General features: G+C 35.2%; 1 protein-coding gene across 1 annotated transcript in view; it reads left to right on the forward strand.

Annotated features, from left to right (window-relative positions):
• LOC145674266 (uncharacterized) overlaps positions 1-27842 on the forward strand; it is a 457273-nt gene that overhangs the window by 49128 nt on the left and 380303 nt on the right. Inside the window, exon 2 of the mRNA XM_081744104.1 lies at positions 14056-14485. Within this exon, the coding sequence (XP_081600230.1) occupies positions 14056-14485 (430 nt within the window). The remainder of the gene's footprint in view (positions 1-14055; positions 14486-27842) is intronic.

Raw genomic sequence — 27842 nt, forward strand, 5'->3', positions numbered from 1 at the left:
TTTGACAGGATATTGCTCTTTCTGATCATTTCTCGATAACGGATTCAGTGTGTTGTAGTAGACAATTTTTTTGAAATGCATATATTAAGCACACAACAGGAATCCAAGTTGACAACAAGATTTGGTTTCTTTTAATTGAAGTTCTCACAAGTCAATACTCTGGTCCTTTCTTCTCTTTCTGATTTTACGTCTTGGATAGTTCGACACTTACCTAGTTCATATATGGACCAGTCACGTAAATTTATAATTCCAATCCTACGTATATCACAGTCAAACTTCGGAGTGAAGTTTTTGAGTCCAGATGTTATGTTCCCTTACAGATTTTATAAGGTATGAGTAAACGTGTCGTATGTCTGCGCTACTAGTATGTTTTAGGAGAGCAGTTTAAAAAATAGGGAAGGGAAATAGTATGGAATCAAGTATTGAAAGCAATTTGCTACTATAATAGTATTTGATTTTTACTTGCGTTGAAACTTTCTTCTTTCGTTGGAGTTTGACGTTCCTTTTGCATTGTTTGAGGCCATATGACACGAGCTTAAACATGGGAAATGTGTGTAGAGAAGTATGATTAAGTCAGAGGAAGTTCAGATCGCTCGAGTCTCCCACAGTCTAATATGTAATATGTTGTATTTCTTATATAGTGATGAACTTTAGTAAACAAAATCTTCTACTCGTTCTTCATCCCACACAACCACCTTCTTACTACGCTACAAGCGTGAAAATATAGATGTTTCGTTGGAAAGAGACCTTCTGGAAGGGTAAAAAGTTAAAAATTAGTGTCAGCCTGATTATTAGATTGTCGCAATACAGAATCGAATAGTGATATTTTGTTTCTCCAGCGATTAACTTTCGGAATTATAACATGATAGAGGTACGATTCTAAAGTTATAGTTTTTTCTCGTATCATTAACTGCAATTTTATCTGAATTGCAGTTATAAGTTTTTTTTTAGATATGTTAGTTGCATTCGCCTGTTAAAATAAGAAAACCTTTTACAAAAAAAAAAAAAAAATGATTTCAGTGAATAAAGTTCTACTTTTGACAAAAAAATCTTATGTTTGTATATCAGATAAAATTTAACACAATATTTTGAATCTATTGTATAATATACCTTAACAAAAATACTTTCATTTAAGTGACTGCGGGATTGAAACAAAACAGAAAAACTTCAGACAGAATGGCTGACTGCGGGATTAGAACATGATACCTTCCGATTGATAAACAATAGAGCTAATAGGATTGTAATAAAATTCTCTTTAGTTAGATGAGTACCTTGTCTGAGTGTTGTGTCGACAGACGAGTTCTAGTCCAACTTCCTTAATCCAACTATTGGAGCTGCTAAGCCTGTAGGGATAGAAACGATTTGAAATGAAATTTCTCTCTTTGCGTCCCACGATTATGTATGCCTAGTAGAATAAGGAAATAGATGATTAATGAAAAGTGAATGATTATAAAATCGTTGGTGAAATGATAATGTGGAAGGAAATGGGAGAACCCCAAGAAAACCCACAGACACAATGCTGTTCACCACAAATGCACGTGCCTTGAAACCGAATCACAGCCTCTCACACTAGAGGTAGGCCCTGTGCCACTGAGAAACCGTTCTCCCTATCCTGCGAATCGATGAGATATGTATAAGAAAGGTAAAATAAGAAACTGTAAATGTATATATATGAACATTAAGTAAATGTGGCTGCAAGAAATACAACTACACAATTGAAATCTCCAAGCTACTGTGTGTCTAAATATAATTGAGTTCCTAATACACATAAATGATTTCTTTATTTCGTTGAAAGTAATCTTCGTTGTTGTAACGTCATCGCACTTTAAATGGCCTTTGTGCTGCAGAATAGGTTCAACATGTTCAGGCTTCAAAACATCAAAATGTTGTCATTTATAAGGAAAATTCTTTGCCATTTACTTCAGAAAGTGTTTCTCTTAAGACGAGTTGCATTCCCTGGTGGAGAGTTACTTTAGGAGAGTTTTGCGGTTTTGCGAATAAATACTGTGGCTGGACATATGCCATAAAAACTACACTGTAAAAAACACAAATTAGCCTGTGCAAAATCTCCACTAAAAAGTACGAATGCTTTCTCCCAGATTTAGATGCGCGGAGGTGCGTCCATACGGAGCAAGCGCGTCAACGACGGCGGATATACTCGTAAATGAGGATATCGCTAGGTTAGGTTAGATTCGATCAGTTGCTTTCACATTACATTCATACTAACACTGCACATGTTCACATTTAAATATGACTGTTTCTCCATTTCTTTATTTTTAAATCCTTCCTACATTTACCACACTTCTTCTTAATTTCAATAGTACGTGCCTCTGCACAAAAATCCTTTTCCCTTAAACATACGTTGTTATAACATTGAAAATCGAAAAGTCACATCCATCACACGGAGTTCTGTCATCTTTCAATACGAGAAACTAATTGCCTTCTTACACCCTAATTAGTAACGCTCCAAAAACAGGTTAACCGATTGGTGTTCGGCTTAGGGTTTAAACCGAATGTGTCGGTTTATTTCAGAAACCGAACAGTAGTTTGGTTCCGTTTCGTTTGAAAACAGACACTAGATTGACACTCTTCAGAATATTATTATATATTTTGGAAAAGTTCTGAAAGGTAAGTAAATTTCTTTATAGGTTAAGTTATTGTGGATATGGTGTTTCACATTTGAACAAAATTACGGTTCCCCATGATTTCCTCTAAATATTTTTGAGACAACACGTTAATGATCAATAGAAAATAGAACCGATTTTCGGTTCAGTTTGGTTTCGATTAACCGTTTAAAACCGGTTCTTATGCAAATTGAAACTGTGGTTTACGATTCCTCGAACCGTCCAGCTCTAACCCTAATCTCTGACATCAGAATGCCTCCACTTAAAATAGTACGAACAGGATACTGCTTTTAATAGTAATAGATTTCCTGTTAAAAAAGAAAAAATGCATGCATATAATGGACAGTCAATTTACAGTATTTATTTCTACTACGAATTAATACACACAAAACTTACAATAGACAGAAAAAAATACTGTACACACGTTAATTTTCCCAATAGTCAACAAGGTTTTCTGTACACATCGCTGTTTGTCTGCTTAATTCTCTACATACTTCAGCCTGAGAAACCACCTAAGCATATGAGTCTCATTTCGACGTAAGGCGAATGTTGCAGTTCCTTTAACTTTTGACAGAATCGTGGTAAGTTGTTAGCCCATATTCTTCTTCCAACTCAATGCCTTATTTCTCCTCGAACTTTCCGTATAATTCTAAACTAAAGTATGTATATCCGTCGTGTCTGCTTCGGTTTGCACATCACTATATCTAATCTCTCATAAGATGTCCAAAAACTTTCTAAATGCTGCATTCCGGAACTTGAAATTTTCCGTTGGGTCTTATTTTAATTTCCGTTGTCCGCATGATAGTTTTCGTTTAATGAAGGGAATTTAACACGATTTTCGCCAGTAAATTCACAAGACCGTAAAATATATCCGTTTAACACAAGTTTCTGTTTAACTAAGGGCCCGTTAAAGATAGGTTTTACTGTAACACATTAAACTTGTTTAGTTTCTATGAATTTTTAAGAAAAATAAACGATTCACCATTTATTTCCTATAAATTTTACATATTTGTCATTTTCTGTACCTACTCTCCGGCACCTTAACTCCTTTATGTGTAGCTTTCTGGTTCTTACCAAAGTAATCGATTTGTGGAGTTGTTGTAGATAAGGGAAGGGTTTTGCATTTATCATTGATACTTACAGAGTGTAAATAAATCATATTTCTTCCGTTCTGTGGGTCGTGTGCTTCAGTGTACAAAGGAGACACCTATTGACTCACTTCAGCCGTCTTTGAAACATCTCGTCGAGGATAACAAACCATTGTTGTGTTGACACGAGCATTCACAATGAGCGATAACTCCTCCCACAGATGTTGTAATTACTTGGCATTCGTGTGTAGATGTTAAAATGTGTGTGTGTGTTTATATTTTTTAACATGTTCATTTATAGTGGCTGATTATATATAGAGTATGTCTATACTGAAAGTGACGTTATATAAAAGACATGGGTGCATGTACGGATCTTTTCTGTTTAATTATTATGCGGAAATGTTGCTATATTATCTCATAATTTCCATACAAAGGAGTAAATACTTTATTACATGGAAGCTTATATATTATACATATTATTATAAAAGTGAAAAAAGTGGACTTGGAATGTACAGCTCTGGGAAATTTGAAGGGAGAAGAAAAAAAAATTTGTGATATAATCAGCAATTAAATTTGATTATTGGTCGTCTTTGGTGTTTACAAAGATTAGTGGAGAGGTGTGCTTTTTTTTTTTATTTTCGTAAAAACTGATGATTTTGGAGAAAGAGAGACCTCTATATTATCTATAAACCTCTAAGAAAACAGTATAACCATCCGGAAAAATACATGTTTGTGTAAACGCGTAATTACTCGATAACGGTGACAATTACTTTTCTTCTTCTCTAGAAGGCTCACAGCTTAGTTTATCTGGCGCCCTTCCAGTGGTGGATCTAGCCCATGGCCGGAGGGGCCTAGGCACCCAGTTTTTTGAGTCACCAAAAAAATTAAGCTATTATTTATATATTTTGAAAATTTATAGAAAAACTAATACCTATCATAGTTTCAGTTCTAGCTACCCCCCGGTTTTAATCTTCTAGATCTGCCCCTCTGCGTGAACCTTGCATGCTGTATGCCCTTCCTCCTTGCCGCTCGATGATTTAAACCGTTTTACTATTTCAGATGAAGCATTAAGTTCTCAAATCTTCAATAATAACAATAATGCTCACCAGTTTATATTTACTTCCAGCGAAATTGCTGCATGCCCATGTAGTAAAGTATTTTTTTTTTCTTTTTACCAGTATTGATTTTAATAGAACCACAGTTCTTACCCAATAGCTATTATGTGTTCAAACGGTATTTAATTGAACACCTCTTTGCTACAACATTCGTAACATTTGTAACTACGAGTTTAGTTTACTTGCACTCCCCTTCCTCGCTCTTCACGCCCCCAGATTGAGAACCATTGCTCTAGAAGAGTTATCAAAAATTGAGAGATCTGTGTAATTTGAATATCTATTTCTGAGGGTTATATTTTTATTTATTTATTTTACAATAGGGCCGGATTAACCCATGTGGAGGTCCGAGGATAGAAAAAATATATGGCCCCTGCTGATTTCGCCTAATACATTTCTGTGTAAGTGCAGTAAGAAAGTTAAGGAAATACACGTATTTCTACATCAACCATGCCATGCATTAGATGAAATTATACCTAATTGAACTGTCCAAATGCATTTTAAAAAAACGCAAAGCTACCCTATTATATAAATGTAATAAATAAAAAAAATGAGTATCTATGAGCACTTCGTAGCTTTCGTCCTAGCGAAATCCTCTGTCACATCCTGGAATTCAAGAGAACTGGTCATCTCATGTTCAATTGATAACAAGGCGAGAGCGGAAATGCGTTCTTCTTGCTTGTAACACGTTTTTTTTTTTTTTTTTTTTTTTTTTAGTTCAGTGATACAGTGACTAATTTTTCTGGCGAATTGGGACTGGATATTCTCTAATTACATGAGACTGTAGAACACTTCTATTCAACGAGAAAATGTGAATCACGATTCTGATGCACAGTGGCGTATTTGCGATTTTGTTTCGGGAGGTGGGCTTTGCCTGGAAATGTCTAAATTCTGCAAGATATTTCATTTACTTTACTATAGTAAGTAAGATTTCGGGGGGGGGCTTTGGCCCGGAAGCCCCCCTAAATACGCCACTGCTGATGCACTATATTCGATATTCTTTATTAAAACTGTTGAAATTTTGATCAGAGTGGAGCCCCTGTTCAACTGGAGGCCCGGGTCTACAGTTCCCTAAGCCCTCTCCCCTTAATTCGGCCCTGCTCTACACAAGTAGGAGTGCCTTCTAGAGAAAGTAATTGTTTCTGTACCACGATCCAAATCCAACGACCTCTACGCTTCTTGTCAGTGACAGTAAACTTGATTTGCAACAATCATAGTGAAACCTGGACAATCACAAGGGAGCAGGCAAAGATGGGAAGCGGCAGAGATGAGAATGCTAAGATGAATGTGTGGCATGACGAGGAAGAATAGAATAAGAAACGATTATATAAAAGACATTGTTAAGGTGGACCCATGTGTAAAACGATCCAAGAGTGAAGGCTGGGATAGTGGGGATATGTAGGACGAACAAACGACGACGACGACTAGAAAAGCGGAAAACCCAAGATGAAATGGAAGAATAAGATAGAAGATGAGCTAAGGGAGAGAAGGTGGAGAATAGAGGGCACTGAGGATAGAGAGTAGAGATAAAGAGTTAAAGATGAGAACGCCGACCCCATATAAACATTGGAAGAAGCGGAAAGCAAGAAGAATAAGAATATATTAGGTATGGAGCGGCGTAGATTGGTTTTCTACTTAGGGGAAGCGGTTGCTTTAAATGTATTGTTCTGTTTACTTAGGGGAAGCGGAGCTTCCAAACCTATCTCCTAGACGCTACGCCCAGAGTATCATCAGATTTTTCGCGACAACCTCTCGCCTCGCGATCCATTCTTTGAGAAACATAAATTTACAATAATTTTAATAAAGATTCAGTTTTAATGGGAATCAGTAGGTAATCTTTTGGAATGTCTATGAGATACATGGTTGATAATTAAGACCTGGTACTTCTTTTTTCTTTCTTTCTTTTTCCGAGGCATGAACTTCCTAGCCGTGAAAACGTATTGCCACTGTCTTCCATTGTTAAGATGTTTATTATTGTTATTATTATTTCAAAGAAGCAGGGGGAAGGGAAGCAAAACAAACAAAACAGATTTTGTACCGTTATTTTGTGAAGATTGGCAATTTCTCACCGCACCGATGCATTAAAAATTAAGCACTGGTTTTGTAATAATATTATGAGAACATTTAGTTGTGCTTCCTAGAAGCAAAAAATGTTATTTTAATAATAATAATTTCTGGTGCATTTACTCAGCTTAGTTTAAATTACTATTATTCTTTTTTTTATATATTAAATTTACATGTTAATGTGAACGAGTTTGTTTTACAAGAAACTAAACTATATTGTGTGTGAAGAATATAGGCTATAAGATTAGTTTTCGCGTAAATACAGTAATGCTTGAGTTTATACAAGGTATTTGAAAAATACATGGTAAAAGAACTTTAAGAATGACGTCCTGGACGTGTGAATAAGAATTCTAAGTTATATCTAAATAAATCTGGTCTAATAATACATTTTCTTCTGAGATATTAAGAAATGTTTTCAAACACTTAAACACAAGGTTGTCTGTCATGATCTAAATTCCCACTAAATTCTCCCGACACGACCTCCCTCTCCTTCCTCCCCCAAAAAATTACCGCTTTTAAACTACCTGATGTTCTTTACTTTAATAATCCTCTCCCAAAATACACGATTGGTGAAAATGTGTTTATACCATGAATAACTTCTTTATATATATATATATATATATATATATATATATATATATATATATATATATATATATATATATATATATATATATATATATATATATATATATGAGGTGGAAACTGGTACAATTATTCAATTTTTCCTTTTTTTTGGGGGGGGGGAACAGGGTTTAAAGTCCAATTAAACACTTTCCGTCATCCCATCCTCTGTTACTTTTCTAGGTATCACTGCTTTAAACAGTACGTGTTTAAATATTGTATTTAAAGGAATCTTCTATCTCTGTAACACATATCTTGTATAATCCCTAATTGTCATATTAAAATGATTCATTTCCTATTTAAAAGGTACTCCATAGATTTAGTACACTACAGATAGAATCTATTCATTTTGGCGATTTATTCATTTCCCCAATTTATTAATATTGAGTCAATGGATTGTATATTATAAACTTCAATTGGTTTTCGTTCTTTACATGTGTATGTCGCGCTAAAAGCTTAAGTTCACCTCGTAGCATTGGGAACAAGTCTTGTCTTCACTTACATGTATTCCAACACATAAATTGAGCCTTGTAGCTCCCTATTAGGTTGATGCGAATGAATGAAATGTCCGTACCTAAATTCGTTATTTGCAAAGGCCAAAAGAATAAGAAGAATTTTGATTTGGTTTTGAATTTATCGCTCTTTTCAGCAGCAAGGTTATAGGAAACATGGACCTATAGCTTAATGAGGGATCCGAACTACATTTTTGGATCCGGTTAGCAACGAGGGAGCTCAAGAAGAAGAATACCTGGTTAATTAAAATAGTCGGTGTTTGGTACCTTTGCCATCGCTCAGCCAACTATTGAATTCCGAGTCAAAAGAAGCCTGCGGTGTGACGAAGTCCTAACTGCACGTTGTACTGTACAATTATCAATGAAATTGTTCCCTCTCAAGGACTGCTCGTGATATCGGTAGTTCTTGGAGAGATTTCTTAAGAGTCTTCATCCCGACGAAATTAAAATACCGCTAATTTTACAGTAATTACGTGATATCTTCAGATAGATAAAAGATGATCGAAATGTGGAACAAGAGCGCCCTAGACAATATTATTTTACGTAAGAAACCGTTATCACGACTCACTTATCTGCTTTCGATTTCGAGCCATTTTGAAAATCGGCATTTATTTTCGCGTTTCTAAACGGCTGAAAACGGAAAGCCACTAGGTGACTTGTGATAACGGTATCTCATGTAAAATAATATTGTCTAGGGCGCTCTTGTTCCATATTTCAATGATCTTTTATCTATTTGAAGATATCACATAATTACTGTAAAATTAGCGGTATTTTAATTTCGCCGGGATGAAGACTTAAGAATACGGTGGAAGAGAAAAGTTTTCATACTGCAGCTCATGGAGAGTTTGCAATGTTCTTGGAGCGACATTTCCATATGCATTGTTATGCAACATGAGAACACTATATCTTTTGAACGTTTTCGGATGTTTGTGGGCGAAGTTGTGGAACATTTCACAAACTTCATCGCTGTAACAATTCGTACTCGACGGAGAAAAACATGAAGGATCAACCCTACCATAGATCACCATCCCAACAACAAGGTCAAGAAATTTTGGAAGCCGTTTTGGCCTTTGATTAAGATCCAACCCCTGTCCTGATTGTTTACGGTTGTTGCAACAAATCCATTTTTGATCAAAAGTGCCAATACAATGCAGAAAACGTTCCCGGTAATTCCTTATATTCAGAAAGCTGTACACTTCCAGACGGTGATGTGGCATCTGTGAGCACAAACTTTTTCACCTTCACCGATTGCATGTAGCTGCCAAACGATAGTGGTATGGTGTATGCTAACTTGTCTGCAATGGCATTAACACTTTTCCGAAAGTCCGCTTTGTGAGGAGCTCATTCGAACATGATGTGCTGGTCGGGGCGCTCTTGGCTCATTTTGCAATGCTGTGTCAACCGGAACGATGTTTATGAAACCAATCGCGAGTGATGCGTTTATTCGCCATTCGTGGCCCCAAATGCACTGTGCCTTTTTTTTCTTTCTTGCCATGCAGAATGTTCCAGTACAATTGTGTGTTCTCTGTGGTGAACTTTCATACGACCCTATTCAACAACACAGTTCCTGCTTCATGACTGTCTGGATACCCCAGCCTATTTGCTGGACATGGACAGTGTTCCTCATGTTAGGTACGCGACTTTAGTTCATCCTTTTGCTGCATTGCTGAGGTGAATTTGTCATCAGATGTCGAAGCAGACAATTCCAATTCATTCGTTCGTTTTTTCCTAAATTTAAGGTGACTATAAGCTGTTTTATATAAAAAGTATTAGGCATGTACCATATACTTCTGTACACACCCTATTACATACCTGATACCAACCTAATATTTAAATGTAATTCTTCAATATATTCCTTTTATTAACCTAAAATTTTATTTCTCTTGTATAATCATCATTCTTATTTTCTGTATGTATATGTTATATTATTTGATTTCTCAACACATTTATTCGCATTCTCCTACTCCTTCTCTGTTCACAGTTACTCCTTTGATATGCTTTCATGGTTTTGTCGGTTTTCTACGTGATTCACTACGTAACTTTGTAAGCACTTCTTAACACCCCTCTGTACAGTACTGCTTCTACACACTTTTTTTCTTACTCTTCATTTTCTGTAACTAATTTTCACAATCGATAGCATTTTAGTCTTTTTCCTAGTGCTACTCTACTGTTTCTTCTATCGACTGGTATTTGTTAAGCTTAAACTATTCCCATGATCTATTCGTTTCTGTCTCTTAGTTTTTCTGAGTTTGAATAACTTCTCATGAAATTTCTGAAAGAATCTATTTTTTAGTTTCCTATCTTTCGTCTTTTCGGTATCTGACCTCTTGTAATGTAGATACATTTTTCAGCAGAACAAGCACGTCATTTTTCTCTGCAGCTGGTTGAATCACACGTGTTTTAGAGTTCTGTGTACAAGAATTTATCATTTTTTTTCATCTTTCATTTCTTTTTCTTACACTGTATTTACCTACTACATTACCTTACTGTCCTTGTCTTTCCCCATTCCCAAGCGCATTATAATTGTATAGGAAATTTCGAAAAGAATTTATTTTCAATTTGTGTGGAATATAGCTTGTGTGTGTGTGTGTGTGTGTAAGAAATTTAGCATAAATGTTGCATCACGTAGTTCTGAATAAAAAGAACACTCACAATGTTTGGACCTTGTTAATACAGCTCCAAATTATCCCACCATAATAGAGTTTTCGTATTACCACAGTTATGGGTAGAGTTCATATTATTTATTAATTTATTTATGTACACTCATGTCCAAAATGATTGTCGCATATCTATAATTGTCTTCTTGTAAGAATATAATTTTGATAATGATTTTGCAGGGTACTTTTAATACTGCTACTATGTGTATAATCGGGAAATGTATATTCGTGGTAAATTTTATAGGAAAAGAATTATAAATACGAAAATTAGAATGAGTAAAACAAAATGTTGCTAAATGGACAAGAAAGTTTTATTTTCGTTTTATTGTTCTTATTTACTGCTCTTTTGACATGAAATTTGCCACATTCATGTCTTTCCCGATTATACACATACTAACATTATAAGAAATACCGGGCGAATTCGTTATCAAATTATATTCCAACAAAACCATATTTATAGACATGTGACAATAATTTTGGTCACGAGTGTACATTTGCTATAGTGCAGACGGTATTTTGATAGAGTGGAAGAGAAAAATTTCTCATTCAATTACATTCCTCCTTCTATTAATAATTTTCTTGTACTTGTACATGTAATATCATTACAATGCTTTTTAATGATATTTTGAAATGGAATAACCTATATGATGATGCATAAATCTAACTTTCACAGTTGTCTGAGAATTAAACGTAACCTTGAGGCAAATCATATTGAAAACATTTCTCAGGTTGATGAATACTTTAATCTGTTATTTTTCCACCTCGTTTCCATCGACAGATTGAAAAAAAAAAAGCCTTCAATTACGCAATAAGATTTTTCTTCTTATTTTAAATTTGTTTCTCACGAGAATAAGTGAATATGTTTTGAAAGAACACGTGGAGAAGAAAGACATTCTTTTCTTTTTATTTCATTTTTCATAACTCTTGCTCCAACAACTGCCGGCTTCCAGCGCCGGTTCTGGTTCGGAGTACACGTTAATACTAGGTCCTATCCTTGTCCTTCATAACCTTTGTTACACACACACAAATTTGGAACCTAAGAGAAGTATGCAAACGAGCAGGCGTGTGCAGATAAGAGGTTAGCACCTTTACTTTACAATTTTGAGATCACGGTTCGAATCCCGTGCTGGTAATTCTGGATGAAGCTATCGCATTGACTTTCTTCATTTCCACAATATAATTGCTGGAATGGTGCTGTTAATATGTAGGCAGACTGCCTTCGAAATATTTTTTCACATACGAATATTTCATATATATACAGATGGTGATCAGAAAAATTGAAACACCTGAACGAAATTGCAACTTACCAGATTAATATGGTGTCGGGCCACCTTTCGCCTTCAGAACAGCCTTGATGCGACGTGGGATGGAGGCATAGAGGTCGTGAATGGTAGCAAGTGGAATTTTACACCATTCCTCGTGCAGGGCATCGGCCAGTTCTGTGAGAGAGGATGGAGGTGGAAATCGTCGCCGGAGTCGTGTTTCAAAGACGGACCAGAGATGTTCAATTATGTTGAGATCTGGGGATTGGGCGGGCCAGGGGAGGTGTTGAACTTCTTCCCGATGTTCCTCAAACCACGCTGCAACAACGCCAGCTGTGTGAATGGGTGCATTATCATCCTGGAAGATGGCGTCATTGTCCGGGAACAACATCCGGAGCATAGGATGCAAGTCTTCTTCTAAAATTGCGACATAATCGTTGGCAGTGATTCGTTCGCCAAGTGTGACCACAGGACCCAATGAAAACCATGATATGGCGGCCCACAGCATCACCGAGCCGCCGCCATGTTTCACAGTTGGGCGGAGACACTGCAGATCATAAGCTTCTTTGGGCGTTCTCCACACATAAACACGGCCCGTGGTTGGGAATAGGGTGAAGGATGACTCATCCGACCATATCACACGTTTTCAGTCCTCAACGGTCCAAGTTGCATGGTCGCGACACCATTTGCGGCGTGCGAAAGCATTATGGTCCCTGATGAGCGGTTTGGCCCGTGCAACACGACCCCGTAAGTTCATGTCATGTAATTCGCGACGGACTGTGATTGTCGAAACAGGGTGGGGAAGGTGCTGATTGAGTTCCTCCGTCACTTGCTCCGCAGTGGCAAGACGGTTCTGCGTGACAATGCGCTTTAATACTCTGCGAGACCTGTCACTCATGATTTTCTTCCGCCCACTGTTCCGCTTCCCCGATGTGGTTTTCCCATGTGTTGTGTAGGCCTCATCACCTTCGACACTGTCCCACGCGACACACCCAACACAGTAGCCACTGCCGTCACACTCACTCCACATAACCGCGCATCAACAATTTGCCCTCTTTGAAACTCTGAGAGTTCTCCCATTTTACACAACCTCCGTCTGCTGCAGCCACTGGACACAGCTGTTTCACTGCGCCTGACGTAGTATGGAGACCGACCTAACACACCACCACCAGCGGTCCGGCGCTGCGGGCGCCACGACACCACTGCCAACCCATACATCTGACGTGTTGCCAACTACAGGTGTTTCCATTTTTCTGATCACCATCTGTATATATATAGCCAGGAGATCGTAATGCTAGAATACATAAGAGGCTCTTCCTAGTCAGACGGTTTCCAGTTCGGTAATGTATGGTCAGAACATCAGTTTCTGTCCTTGTATGCGGGTTGGATTCACTGTGAGTTCTCAACGTTATTCGGCTTCATGCCAACCTGTAAATCCACCTCTCATATAACCTTGATATTAAAGAGGGACGTTTAAACTCCAAAGAAACAATTGACTTTCTTGAACTCTCTCTATATAAGTATATGATTAGGGTACATGCCTTTAACCCCGGAAATCCGACTCGGTTCTCAATGAGAGCGTACATGAGCTGTTGGTCCATGTTCTGTACACCCTCTGTGGTCATAGGGACGCTAAGTTTCAATTCAACCAACCCTGGGGCTACGGACACCACCCGAAAGCCCAACTATTCTTTAAATTTAGTATAATTTTAGAACTAATTTTACAAATTTTAATATGCAGCAATTTAATTTTAATATAATTTTAATTATAATAAATGTTAATATAATCCTCATATTGAATTTCGACCCCCCGGAAAAGCTATGAACCTCCCCGAAATAAATTCCTACGTATCTCCTTAATGCTAGGTCATTCCAGAAATTGCATTTGAAACTTCATATACTAAAGGGAGGATTGATTGTTCATTATTGTTTTGCACGGATGCACTAAGAGGTAGTCAGAATACGTATTTAATAATTTCATTTGGAATTGTCTCTTTAATATATGTCTAATAATTTGTTAGATGTTTATGTGTATATAGTTTTATATATTGTTGCTTTTTTTTTTCGAACATCTCTTTTATTAATTTCATTTTTTGCTTCTTGTCGTTTCAGATGATGGATGAATACAAGACTGAGATGCAATCCCACGGGTACAGTCCTATGAGTCCTTCCCCTCATGGCATGGGATTACCTCCTTTGCACTATGGACCAAGGTCCTTCCATGATTTAGGCGGGGGCTCTGGGGATCCCGTTCAAGTAAGTCAAATGCTCCCCAGTGTTCTTCCTGGTAGGTTGGCAGAAGACTGTGCTTGGGGTGGGGTCGGCTACAGAGAGCCTAGCGACCCTGGCGGACGAGGTGGAAACCAGGTCAATCAAGTAGTGACGTCATCTGGTGGCGGAGGAAATGGGGACAAAGGTCAGAAGAAGGAACAGAGGATTCGAAGGCCCATGAATGCCTTTATGGTGTGGGCTAAGGTGGAAAGGAAGAAATTGGCAGATGAAAACCCCGATCTCCATAATGCAGACCTCAGCAAGATGTTAGGTAAGCTATGTTCATTCATATAGTCTATAAATAACCTTCATTCACTTTTTGTTATTAATTCACTGAAGCAATTTTGGGTGGATGAAGGTATCTTCATATCCAATTCTTCTTTACAATCATCTACTTTGATCTATTATTTTCCAAGTTATTCTGGACTGTGCCGTGCCGTGGGGTGGGGGGTGGAGCGGAGCGACGGGGACGCCGAAGTGAGGGGGCGCAAAATTTGGGAGGAAAAAAGAAAAGAAGGAAAGAAAGAAGAAGAGAGGAAAATGTTTCTCATGTTACGAAAATGCATGTGCACATTTATAAAATGGAAGGAAAAAGTAATGAAAAGTGCTAAAAAAATCAAGGAGAAGCAGGGTTTGTTTTTGAAAATTTTCTTACGCTTCGCTTCGTGCGACCTCCCTCATGTGTACAGGGGCGCCATCGTATATTCTTGCCAAGGGCGCTGATTTTCCACGGCATGGTCACTGGAAGTAACAGTGATAGTATGATTAAAGGACTTAAAAGATTGTTCTTCATATTTGAAGATAATGAGAAGAAATAATTATTTAGGGCATTCTTCATCTGAGGTAGAAAACAAAAATCACATGTGCTAAAAGCGTGTACTGTACAAGACAACTGAAGAGGGAATGTGGATTTTGTAGAATTTACAAAGAGATGAGAGTTCCTCTGTGGTGCGATAGTTGTACGTTTTATTCTAGGATATGTGAGTTTGTGATAGACAACATCGTTTTTTTCTTGAAATATTTGTGTTTTGCCCAATGTATCATAATTCCATTTATTATTATTGACGACCCGTCTCCTTCAGCCACAAACATGAAACCAAATACTTTATTTATTTATTTATTGCAAGAAGTGGTCGTTAGCCCGTTATAGACCATAAAACTGAGATTTCCAACCGTGCTGCCACTGCATCTCGAGTTTGGTGCTAGTTTTTGAATGACGAAATAAAACTATTCCATATGAGAAAGTAGCATAATAGTATATATAGACTTCAATAGTGTTGAACGTTAAAATAAATCCTTGCCTGGATGGCCAAATTGGGTGATCTTGGCTACTTCGACCTGTTTTATAAAATGAAGTAAACATATATATATATTTGCGAGCTGGAAGACATATGTGTAGGTTTTCTTAAAGCAAAAAATATCTAGTAGAGTAAACCCCAAAATAGGGGAAGATAACGGAAAATGGAAGTTGAATGTCTCTATCTCAGGGATACAAATAACGGGCGAGTATTTAATGTCATACCTCGGTACGAGTATGGATGTGGGATAATAGTTTTTTTCTTGGGCTAGTAAAACTTTTTTTGCTTGTTTGCATCCCTGCTCTATCTAGTGAATGCTGGCGTTAGACATTTAAAGAACAAGACATGGCATCTTTGAGTTTTACGTCCCACGGTTATGCCGGTTAGGCTGAAGGAGACGGTGATGATGAATAATGAATGAAAAGGTGGAATGAAGAAAGTGCGAGGAAACGGGAGAACCCCAAGGAAACCCACGCACACGATGTTCGTCCACCACAAACTTCACTTGGCGGGGGCTGGGATCGAACCCGGGACCCTAAGAGCCAGAGGTGAACGCTCTACCACTGAGCCACCGCGGCCCATTTAAAGAACAAGGTTTGATGTCCTCTTGGTCTGAGGTCGTATTCTTCCTTCAACTGCTTCTTCTGATGGCACATTGGTCCATTTTGAATGACGAATTTAGTGAAAGATCACGCTATTTTTGTCTTATCTCTATCTGATGAAGAAGCTTCCATTTACTATTTTTTTTTTATTTTTAAATGTTTTTGGTACTTCTCTTTTTTATTTATTCATATCTGGACTCTACAATGATTTATTTTTCAACTAATGTCCTACATGTCCGTGTTTCTGATCCAAGCACAAAAATTTCCTTTGAGTTTTCAAAACCTTTTCTTTACTGCCATCAATACGTTCTTCGATGTCAGTAGTCCTTTTTTCTTTCTGTAGAATATCTGCCTTCTGTGCTATTCAATTTCACGTCTATCCGAAGATATTGTGCTACTTAAATATTTAAACATTTTTGATTTTTCAACTTTTTTTCTCCTTTTAGAAAAAGTCAAATCTCCTTCTGTTTTGTCTTCATATATACTTGAGAATTTTTCGTCTTTTTATTTTGGATCTTTTCTTCAGTTTTTCGTCTAAATTTGTTAATACCACTTGCGAATCTTGTTACTTTTCTGTTATCAATGCAATGTCACTTATAAAGGTTGTACTGAATAGCTTTCCGTTTTTAATACGGGCAGACGGCAAATTCTTTTATGAATGGCGATTTTACATCCTTTATGGTAAATTACGGTTTGGAATGTCCAGTAAGGTCTCAATTATATATAGAGAGTATATAATTTCCCACTCCATAAAACATCCGTAACTGTTGATATGTGTAGTATAAATGTTCATGGTGGAAAGTAAAAGTTGTAGTTTTGCGTAAAACGCTTATGCCATTTAGGTTAAAAGAGATCATTGATTAATGAGAGTGAATTACTATGAAAATTTGATGGAATGAGGATGTGGCGGGAAACGGGGGAACCCCGACATAACTTCACGGGCACGATGTTGTCCACTACTAATTCGCGCAGCCATGGATCATGTCAGGGGTTGGTAGCACCAAAGCGCTTTACCACTAACATGTAAGTCATTGTGCCCCCAAACGTCCATTGGAGGTCCGCTGGGTAGTAACGAAGTCTATTCAAGATGCTGGTAATGTTTTCTTCTCAACAGAAGGATGATACGGGAACATAAGAGTTACGAGCTCCCTCCTGGCTATATGGTTAGCGCATCTTAGGCATAGAAGACCCGGGTTTGAGTCCTGGCGGGAGCTCATGTGGTTCGAATTTCACGTTAATCTGTAGGCTTATATATATAACCGCAGTGACGAACAGTACACTAAACTTTAATGCAGCTACGACAGTTTGTTTTAAAGGTTAAATTTTCAGAATATTCTGTGCTAATTTGATCTTTTGATAGTTGCCCTTTTTTCTCTGGCTGCGTCCATATTCTCCGTTTTTGAACTTCACGTGCAGTTCTTCCTTAATTTGATTTTCCTTCCAGCAGTGTGTTAGGCAACTTTGGAGTAGCAGATTATACTGTTAATCATAATATTTCTTCAATCATGGCCGTAATGCATTTGCTCTTATTTGTTTCTTTTGGTACTGGTCTCAATCTTAGCCTCGATCAAGGTATTATTTTGCTATCAAGTAAATTTATCAGGTATTTTGGAGATGTTTCTTATCACAAGCAATTCATGCTATAGTCTGTTATGATATCAAAGACGGAAAACTAGTTGAACTAAGTTACGTAGTTTACTATAAATATCACATTAGTCTTCATTATTTTGTTGTGTTTAAAATTGCAGACAAACGGAAAATTTATAGCTATATCACTTTCTTAGTAGTCAAAATTCATTATTTCCTTGTTTGAAGTAAAATTATGCGATTAAAATTAATTCAGCTGTACTTGTTTAGAAGTCCGTTTCCTAGATCCAGCTTCCGTACTATCATGGCTACGATGTGTAATATATATTTCTTCAGTTTTACTGTACTCATTTCGGATTTCGCTCTTCCTTTTCTTCTACGATTATCATCTTCCCCATCCTCCAGTTCTCATGTCCTGGTTTTCACAATCGGTGGTCTTAGCCAAGTAATATTGGTGCACTAACTATTGAGGGCTGTTATTTAAGAGGCGATGGGTGCTCGTAAAAATGGTGCCTTTGCCTTGCCTTCTTCCTTTTTCTTCTCTCTCTCCCTCTTTCTTCCGCTTTTCTTTCTTCTTCATCCCTCGCTATTCCTTGAGGCTACATTTCTTTCTCTCTCTCGTAAAGATGTGGTGTTAACACATCATTACCTTTGCAACGTGTAAGACTTCCACTTCGCTTGCGTTTTAAAAAATGCTTTGAGGCTTTCCACGTCTTATATCTCTTCTAACAGCGTTTTATTCTGAATTAGTTTTAATTCAGACTGGATTTATTTTCTTATTGCCATTTTGATTTTGTCTTTTTTTGACTAATTTGAAAATTAGGTTAGTCATTATTATTATATCCTTTTCTTTCTAACCCTCTTAGCGGGCCTACAGGCTAGCGCACGTGCGTGTTGGGTGCAGGTGGTCCCGCGTTTGACTCTGAGGGTGGAAGATCATTGAATGTTTACGGTGGTTGGTATTCCACATTCAACTGTAGGTTTACGTCTCATGTAGTCTCGGTGCTGAATAGTATTGCCAACGAGACGAAAAGAAAATTTATCTCGTCCTAAAAAGAAGACGAAAATAGAATACAGTTTCAAATTCGATATGAGACAAGAAATTTCTCGAATTACGCGGACAGTACTAATTGACCAAAACCTTAGATCTCAAACACTGTTGTCGAGATTCATTGTATGGAAATTATAAATTAATAAAGTGATTATAAATGATAATAAATTAATAAAGTAGTAATAAAGTTCTACGAACACAGTGAAGAACATTTTTAAACGTTTAAAAATACATAAGACATTACACAATATACTCTAGTAATAAATATGGTTTAAATGTTACGTCCCACCCTTCATCAACCACTTATGACACGAAAGGGTTTCAATATTTAGATGAATTTAAGAAGAGAAGTCAGGGCATAAATTTTGTACTTAAATTTACAAAACGAGGCAATAATAAGTTTCGAGACGAGACAAAAAAAAACTTTCTCGAGAATTGACACGAGATTTCCACTAAATTTACGAGACGAGACAACCTTATTTTCACAAGTGTTTTTTTCTGCAATCAGTTCACAGTGTCAATAAAAACATATCATCATCACCTGCAACAATGTATGGAAAGTGGAAGTAGTCGAAATGTACTACTACTTCAGATTTCACTATTGATTTTCATAGAGCGAAAACGGTGAGAGATATCGACAAGTGCTTTCCTGAATCCAATTCAGCGTCCCACTGATTCGTTAACCCTCTATTCAAACCGAAAGCTGTAGAAATGAACCGTTTCCGGTTTTAATCTTGATAGTCATATAACAAAAACGTTAACAGATAGCGATTTTTTTAAATTTTATTTTATTTTATTTTATTTTATTTTATTTTTTTGCAATCGGTTCAGAGTCTCAACAGAACATCATCAGCACCTACAACAGTTTACCGAAACCGGAAGTGGTTGAAATTTACTAGTACTACCGGTTTTAATACTAATTCTCATAGAGCAAAAGCAGTAAGGGATAAACATTAAGAGATCGACAAATGATGATATCACAGATTCTGCGTTCCAAGATTGAGTTTTGTCTCGGTTTTTATATCTATTGAAACCGGATGTGTTGAAAATTATGATTTTTCTTTTATAACACTTCATACTTATTATTGTATAATGGGTAAAAGGGAAATATATAGCCACAAGCAGTTCTTTCTTTTATGGATTCAGTATAGATGTTTGCGGGGAACTCATCAGAGATATCAGATAGTGACTTTGGGTAATGAGTCACGTGTGTGGGTTTTTGCTAGTCACTCCAGTAAAAGGGCTTCGTCAGTGAATGTCAAATCGTATGTTTAGAGCGGTATAGGAGTCTAATAAGCACATATCCGACTTCATAAGAGGGGAAATCGTAGGAGCGCGTCTAGCATGTCCATCTTTGTCCAAAACTTTAACACTTTGTGACATCTAACGAGCTACAGTATCCTGTAGGAAGAACGAACCACATCCAGGAGGAGCAACTGCAGGGACAAAAGGAAGTTATCTAAAAGAGACGTCAGAACATTGACTAGGAGGATTGGTGCACGAAAATGAAAAACCGCCGCATTGGCAATCACCATGGAAGTGAATTCACACCTCAGAACCTATACGCATGTAGCAGTTCATCAATAGCTGCGTAAGGATAACATCCATGCCAGAGTTGTGATATCGAAGCCTTTCGTCAGTAGCACAAATGCTGCACAGCGGATTTAGTGGTGCCAGAAGCATAAAGCCTGGACGTTGGATGACCTAAAATGGGTCATATTCTCGGATGAGTCCAGCTACACTGTTGTATAAACAACAGAAAGAGTGTTGGTCTGGAGAAGCCTCTGATGAGTACAACTCAGACTGCTTGGTAGTCATAGTGAAATATAAAGGCGGATGCGTGATGATTTGGGGTGCAATATCGTGGCATACTTTCATTGTCTTAGAGAGTCGTGATACTGCCAAGGACTATAGGACTATTTACACCCTACGGTTCGAACGCTCTTCTCGGATGGTGGTGCAGTGTTCCAGGATGTTAACTGCCCCATCCACATTGCTAAACTTGTCACAGAGTGGTTCGATGAGCATAACAATGAGGTTGAAAATTTGCCATGATCTGCTCAATCGCCGGATCTCAACATTATTGAGCCTATATGGTGTTTGTTAGAGAACTGAGTGAGGAATGTGAGTTTCCTTCCAGCACGTTCACGTGCTGAACTTGTCACTATGCTTCAAGAGGAATGGCTGAAATTCGTCTACACACGGTGCAGGTTTATCTATCAATCTTTCCCGAGCCCTGTTGTTGCTGTACTGGCCGTCAAAGTCACACCAACACCTTATTAAATACAAATAATGGCTTTCTACCAAGTGTTTCAGTTTCAATTTCCACTACCTGTGTGCAATATTATAATTTCTTTAATTTTATCTAATACTATTAGTTAAACATGGATAAATTCTCTATAATTAACTTCCCCTCTGTCAACAAAAGAACTAACATATTTTTTTAAGAAAATAATTTATGCTAATGCAAATTACTTTTTTGCTTTAGAAAAAAGAACTTTAGCTTTATTAACACTGTATTTTAAGTTCTATGAAACGAAAGACAATGGAACTATATAACAGGAGAAATATCAGCTATTTATAAAGTCGAATTTTCAGTCTTCTGTGACGTAGAATCAATAATATATTTTAAATTACTGTACGATTCAAAATATTTGGTGTTTATAATAATAATAATCATAGAATACGATTCTATTTAAACATTCGTATAACACAAGAAATAATTGTTTGCTGGTTTTTTTTTACTGAGCTATATCTTGACCAGAAAAAAGTGAAAATAAAAACTTTGATGCATAACACATCAAATAATATATTTTTTTTTCCTCGAAAGTAGACGTTGAAAAAATCTTGAATATGTTGTGAGTTTAATCAACTAATAAATGAAACATCAACAAACCGTGATATTTCACAAATATTTTTTTTCTTTAATCTTTTATTGAGTCTTGTATCGCAGTATTTATGATAAGAATCGACCTTCATATAAAAATGTTTCAATTCCTTTTTAAGTACCAAAGAAGAAAATAATGCTTTTTCTTTCTCTCGGGGTTGTGAGTACATTTATGCATGCTGAAGTTGAAATGTAGTGTAACGAAAAATTAGAGTATGATTTCTTAGCGAGGCATTTTAGTGTCTATTTAGTTTACAGATTTAGCAGTCATTTTGAATTTATTTTTATCGTTATCAACCCTTGGGATTGAACTTTCTGTATTGGCTTCATCTCCTGTTGATTTGTTAGTGTTGTTGGAACTGGTAGTGATTTGGTCTTAATTAAGGATAGGATCTTCTTTTTCGTATAACCCCGTTGATGAAAAGGTACGTTAAAACACTAATCAATTAGTAGCAGTTTAATTTTCGTTTATAGTTGTGCTTTAATTACAGATAGGATCTAGTACTTCTATATATTTGTGTAGCTGTGCCTCAACCATGAGTAAAATTTAGTACTTATACATTTGTTTATAGGTGCACTTCAACTATGGGTAGGATCTAGTACTTTTATATTCATTTATAGATGGGCTTCAATTATGGGTAGGATCTGGTACTTTTCCATTTGTTTATACGTATGACTGAATTATGGATAGGATCTAGTGCTTTTATATTCGTTCATAAATGTGCTTCAATTATGGGTAGGATCTAGTACTTTTACGTTCGTTCAAAGCTATGGTTCAATTATGAGTAGGATCCAGTACCTTTATATTAATTTATAAATGAAGGGTAAGGAGGAAAAAAGAAGGAATGTCACAAAACTGCAGTTTCGAGAAAACGGCGTTTTAATATTGAAAACCGCATAAAAAAAGTATAGGGTTAGTCAAATCTTTTGCCTCTTTTTACATGGACATTTCACATCTACACATACATGGCATATGCAGTCAAATAGTACCAAGACTCAGCAACAGATAGGACAAAGCACCCGATAAAGCGCATACATGGACATTCCTTGTTTTTCCCCTTACGTTTCAAATGTGCCTCAATACAAATTTCTGGTAAGTTTTTTAAGCCGAAATTTGAGGGAATAAGATAGAAGATATCTCCTTATCGTTTCAAAAAGTGTGTGTGTGTGTATGTCAAAACTTCAGAGCCTCGGTCAAGTGTTTTTCAATAAACTTATTTACGATCTAATACTTTCATATTAGTGGATAATATTTATATAATACTTAAAGGCCATTTATTTGTGTTCATGATATCAATGTTTTTTACAATAGAAAAACTTGAGTTTGTAAATCAGGAGACGGTGGTGTTTCAGGTTTAATACGAGCATTTGTTCGGAGCCTAAAATGTAATTTGTGGACAAGATCCTAGTGTTCCTCTTAAGAGAAAACACCTGGATGTGTGTAGATAAGCATTTGAGAGTTTAAGTCATAAATCTATTTGATTCACAGCTCACGTGAACCACATGTTTCCCTATTGCACTATACTACACAACTATAATTTTAAAATAGCTAGACTTGTGTTATATACCAAATACAGGATGTACATTCTGATTGTTGAAATACAGAGTAAGCGGTACTTAGTTGAACTTTTCTTGATATCTGTTAGTTAATAGTTAAGAAATGTACACTGCAATTGTTTGAATTTTTGTTACTGCGTTGTAATACATTTTTTTAAAGTACAATTTAAACGCCCTAGAAGACGAAAATGAAACTAAATCATTAATTTATTATAAAGATAGCCTATGCCCTGTGGTTGATCAATTCAAGTAAACGGTTATCAAAGAATTGCTTGAGTAGAGTGTGTGATAAAACAAGAAAAATTCAAAGGGTCCTACGGAACCTATTGTTGTATATCACAAACTCACATGGCCTGAGATCAAATGAAAGACCCCTCGCATCAGAAGTAAGCTCTCTACAACTGAGCCCCATCCGTAGAAAAACGAGTCAAGACAATTGTCTACGAGAAACAAAATCTAGGTGATATATTTACATTTGAAACATAAACATGTACACTTGAGCCGGTAGCGTGATCATGTAATCCAGCTCTTTCGAAGGATAGATAATGTAGTGGGAAAGGACCTACACTCTGAGTGCATCAGAAGCAATCCCTGATCGTTGGAGCCTACGGTAAAAGTAGGTCGTATTCTTCGTAACCTCTGTGGTCGCACAAGGACGTAAAACAAAAACTCAAACTCAATACAAGCTTAAATAAACAATTTGAAATTAGGTAACTTTTAAAAGTCATTAATGACAATTTAAAACCATTTAAAAATTATAAATAACAATTTGAAATTAAGTAACTTTTAAAAGTTATAAATAACAATTTGAAATTAAGTAATTTTTAAAAGTTATTAATAACAATTTAAAATAATGGCTTTTAAAAGTCATAAATAACAATTTGAAATTAAGTAACTTTTAAAAGTCATAAGTAACAATTTGAAATTAAGTAACTGTTAAAAGCTATAAATAATAATTTGAAATTAAGTAACTTTTTTAAAAGTCACAAATAACAATTTGAAATGAAGGAACTTTTAAAAGTCATAAATAACAATTTGAAATTGAGCAACTTTTAAAAGTCATTAAAAACAATTTAAACTTAAGTAACTTCCAAAATTTTAAATAACAATTTGAAATTTAGTAACTTTTAAAATTTTAAATAATTTGAAATTTAAAATCTCTAAAAGTCATACTTATCAATTTGAAATTAAGAAACTTTTAAGATTTTAAATAACAATTTGAAATTAAGTAACTTTTAAAAGTTATAAATAACAAAGTGAAATTAAATAACTTTTAAAAGTCAAATAATATAGTAGTTGCTACTAATATTATTTGTTTACCGCGTGAAATAACATATTGAAATATTGCCGAAAATACATATTTAAACATCTCGATAAATCTATGCTAAATATGATACCAGGTCATTACTTTATAGCTATCATTCTTCCGGGTCAAACTAAACATAATAAACGAATTACTGTTTTTGTCTTCGTTTACTGGTTCACCTACAATTTTTTTTAAAAACAGTTTTATATATTTCGCTTACTTGAATCTTTTTTTCTTATTACATTTGTGAATGAAATGAACTGTTGTTACTTGTAAAATATTGCTCCAAGGACTGCTTGATTTATTGTTGACATTCATCAAGTTGTCGAGACCACCAACATTTCAGGAATTGAACAAGCACTCTTTTTGTGTTTATAACCCATGTAATATGTTACTATCTATACGTATAAATTATATTTTTTCCCTACTCAAAATAATTATGCTTTTTCAAACTCATTATCCCCAAAGTAACGATGATTTTAAATTTTTCTCATTATTTGGTCCTTTATTATTATATAATTTAGTTTTCATTACCATAAGAAGTGTAAAAGATAATACCTTGTTTCTTAGATGGATAGACAGAATCTACGCGTATGAAATAAGATCTGTTTTCTCTTGAATGGATTAAAATATAAATTGTATACTTTTAAACGTAAGGCATTAGACATTTTATTTCTTTTTTTAATTTGTTTTGGTAGCTTTTGCCTCATTGGAGTTTAGCTTTCCTTTTCACTATCGAGGATATATGAAGCATGGAATTACTGCTATGAATTCATTTTTAGCAGTAATTCATTTTAAATTTTGCTGGAATAAAAGCACGTTTGGCAGTGATTCGTTTTAGTTTTATTGATAATGAAACACTTTTTGACAATGATCATTGCAATTTTACTCAAATGAAGTACATTTGCCAGTGATTTGTTTGAATTTTACAATTGGCACTGATTCATGTAGTTTTAATGATAAAGAAATGGAATTTTGACAGTAATTCATTTGAATTTTACTTGAATAAAGCACAATTGGCAGTGATTCGTTTTAATTTTACAAAAATGAAGGACAATTGGCAGTGATACATTTTAATTTTACTGAAATGAAGCACATTTACCAGTGATTTGTTTCAGTTTTACTGAAATAAAGTACAATTGGCAATGATTTGTTACAATTTTATTGCAATCATTTGAATTTTGCTTAAGTATATGCCGTTTGACATTGATCAATCTCAATTTTACTGAAAGAAAGTACATTTAGCAATGAATTCGTTTAATTTTACGAGAATGAAGTAAATATGGCAATGATCCATTTTAACTTTACTGATAATGAAACAGTTTTGACAGTGCTTCATTTCAATTTTACTAAATTGAAACATAATTGGCAGTAATTCATTTTAATTTTACTCTAATCAAGCGCAATAGGCAGTGAATTGTTACCATTTTACTGAAATCATTGGAATTTTACTTAAATGTATGCCATTTTGCATTGATTATGTTGAAATTAGGCTTACGGAACTCATCATTAGTATTTTGTTCTAATTTTACTGGGCGAAGGGACGAACGAATTCCCCGAAATCATTAAACAAATAGGAAGTAAATAGTATGGTAAATTTTACATATAAATGTTTATGTTCTTCTTGACGAAAGTATAAAGCATCAAAAGTTTTATTATATTCAAAGCATTGCTCCAGTTTTTGTTACTGTTGATCGTACGTTAACATGTATTGAGCAAAATTATGACTACTTCATAAATACTATAACAGTTAACTGTCAATATATATGGAAAGTTTGTATATCTCTTAATATAGTATGGCCTATGCCCATTATATATATATATATATATATATATATATATATATATATATATATATATATATGTGTGTGTGTGTGTGTGTGTGTGTGAGTGTGTGTGTGTGTGTGTGTACGAATGGAATTTTGCTTCAATATTACCTCACTGTAAAGGTAGGCACTGCATCGAATGAAGTTTCCAAAACACCATTAAAAAAAAAAAAATGCAACAACACATCTTCATGTTTGTTTAATAAGAAAAATGAGGAAATTGATGCAACAACCAAGAAGACCAATTTCACAAACTGCAATTACTGAATTATAGTTTTGTTGGTTGTACTCTGATTTTTTTTAAAGAAATAAAAAAATATATGTATGCAAAGTTTTTTGTTTAGCTTTACTGCCTTTTTTTAATTTATACTTTACTGCTCTAGTCGTTTAACTTGTGATCTTGCAAGCCGACGTAATTGGAGGAAAATAAAACCTAAATGATGGAAGCTTTACCTCCATGCACTATGATCGTTTTATAGTTTGTGTAAAGAGAGCACAAGATCAGTGTAGCCAACCAAGTACTCTGGTTTTATTGAAGCTTTTTTTTAAATAACGAAATAGACAAAATCGTTAGGTAATAAAACATTATTATTATTATTATTATTATTATTATTATTATTATTATTATTATTAGTAGTAGTAGTAGTAGTAGTAGTAGTAGTAGTAGTAGTAGTAGTAGTAGTAGTAGTAGTAGTAGTAGTAGTTATAGTAGTAGTAGTAGTTGTTGTTGTTGTTATTGTTGTTGTAGTTGTAGTAGTAGTAGTAGTGCTATCACTGTTTATTACAATTTCTGAAGCAACAGCCCACGACGAACTGTATGCGGTGAGAATGGTGCACGTTCAAGTAGGGAATGTGTGGTCAACACATCAACTTCATTATTAAGGGTTTTCAATACCTGAGTCATCTTTGTTTTTTCAGCTCGTGTGTTTGATCATTTTTCTTTGAAGTGAAATGGTTTGATTTTATTGATATTATTACTTCAAGTCCATTTACTTTATGAAATTAAATGTTGCCATATATTGTTATATATAGCAACAAATTTTAATTTGCAGAAACCAAATTTAATGTAGGTAATGTTAAATATATAAATATATATATATATATATATATATATATATATATATATATATATATATATATATATATATATATATATATATATATATATAGTACAAATTCATTTTGAGAAAAATCAGAAAAACAATAGACTTGAAAGAAAATCAGTAAAATTGTGTATTGCTCCTCGATTTTTACTGACTTCGAAAGGAACGAACAAAATCTGAAGCAGCCGATTCAGTCTGGAAGTCTTGATTTTAAACTTAAAATGTTAAGTTTACTGTATTATAACATATACTTACAGTATACCAAGTACTTTTACATTCCCAGATTGGATAGTGTACTTGATTGAAAGTACAATACTGCCTTTTTTTCCTCTTTCGTAATATTAAGTGTAAATATTAGCCATTTTGAACAGAGTGTCGAAAATTTACTCGCAAATGCATGATTACATATAC

This window comes from Thermobia domestica, chromosome 2 (genome assembly GCF_964235325.1).
Source record: "Thermobia domestica chromosome 2, izTheDome1.hap1.1, whole genome shotgun sequence".
NCBI classification, from domain to species: domain Eukaryota; kingdom Metazoa; phylum Arthropoda; class Insecta; order Zygentoma; family Lepismatidae; genus Thermobia; species Thermobia domestica.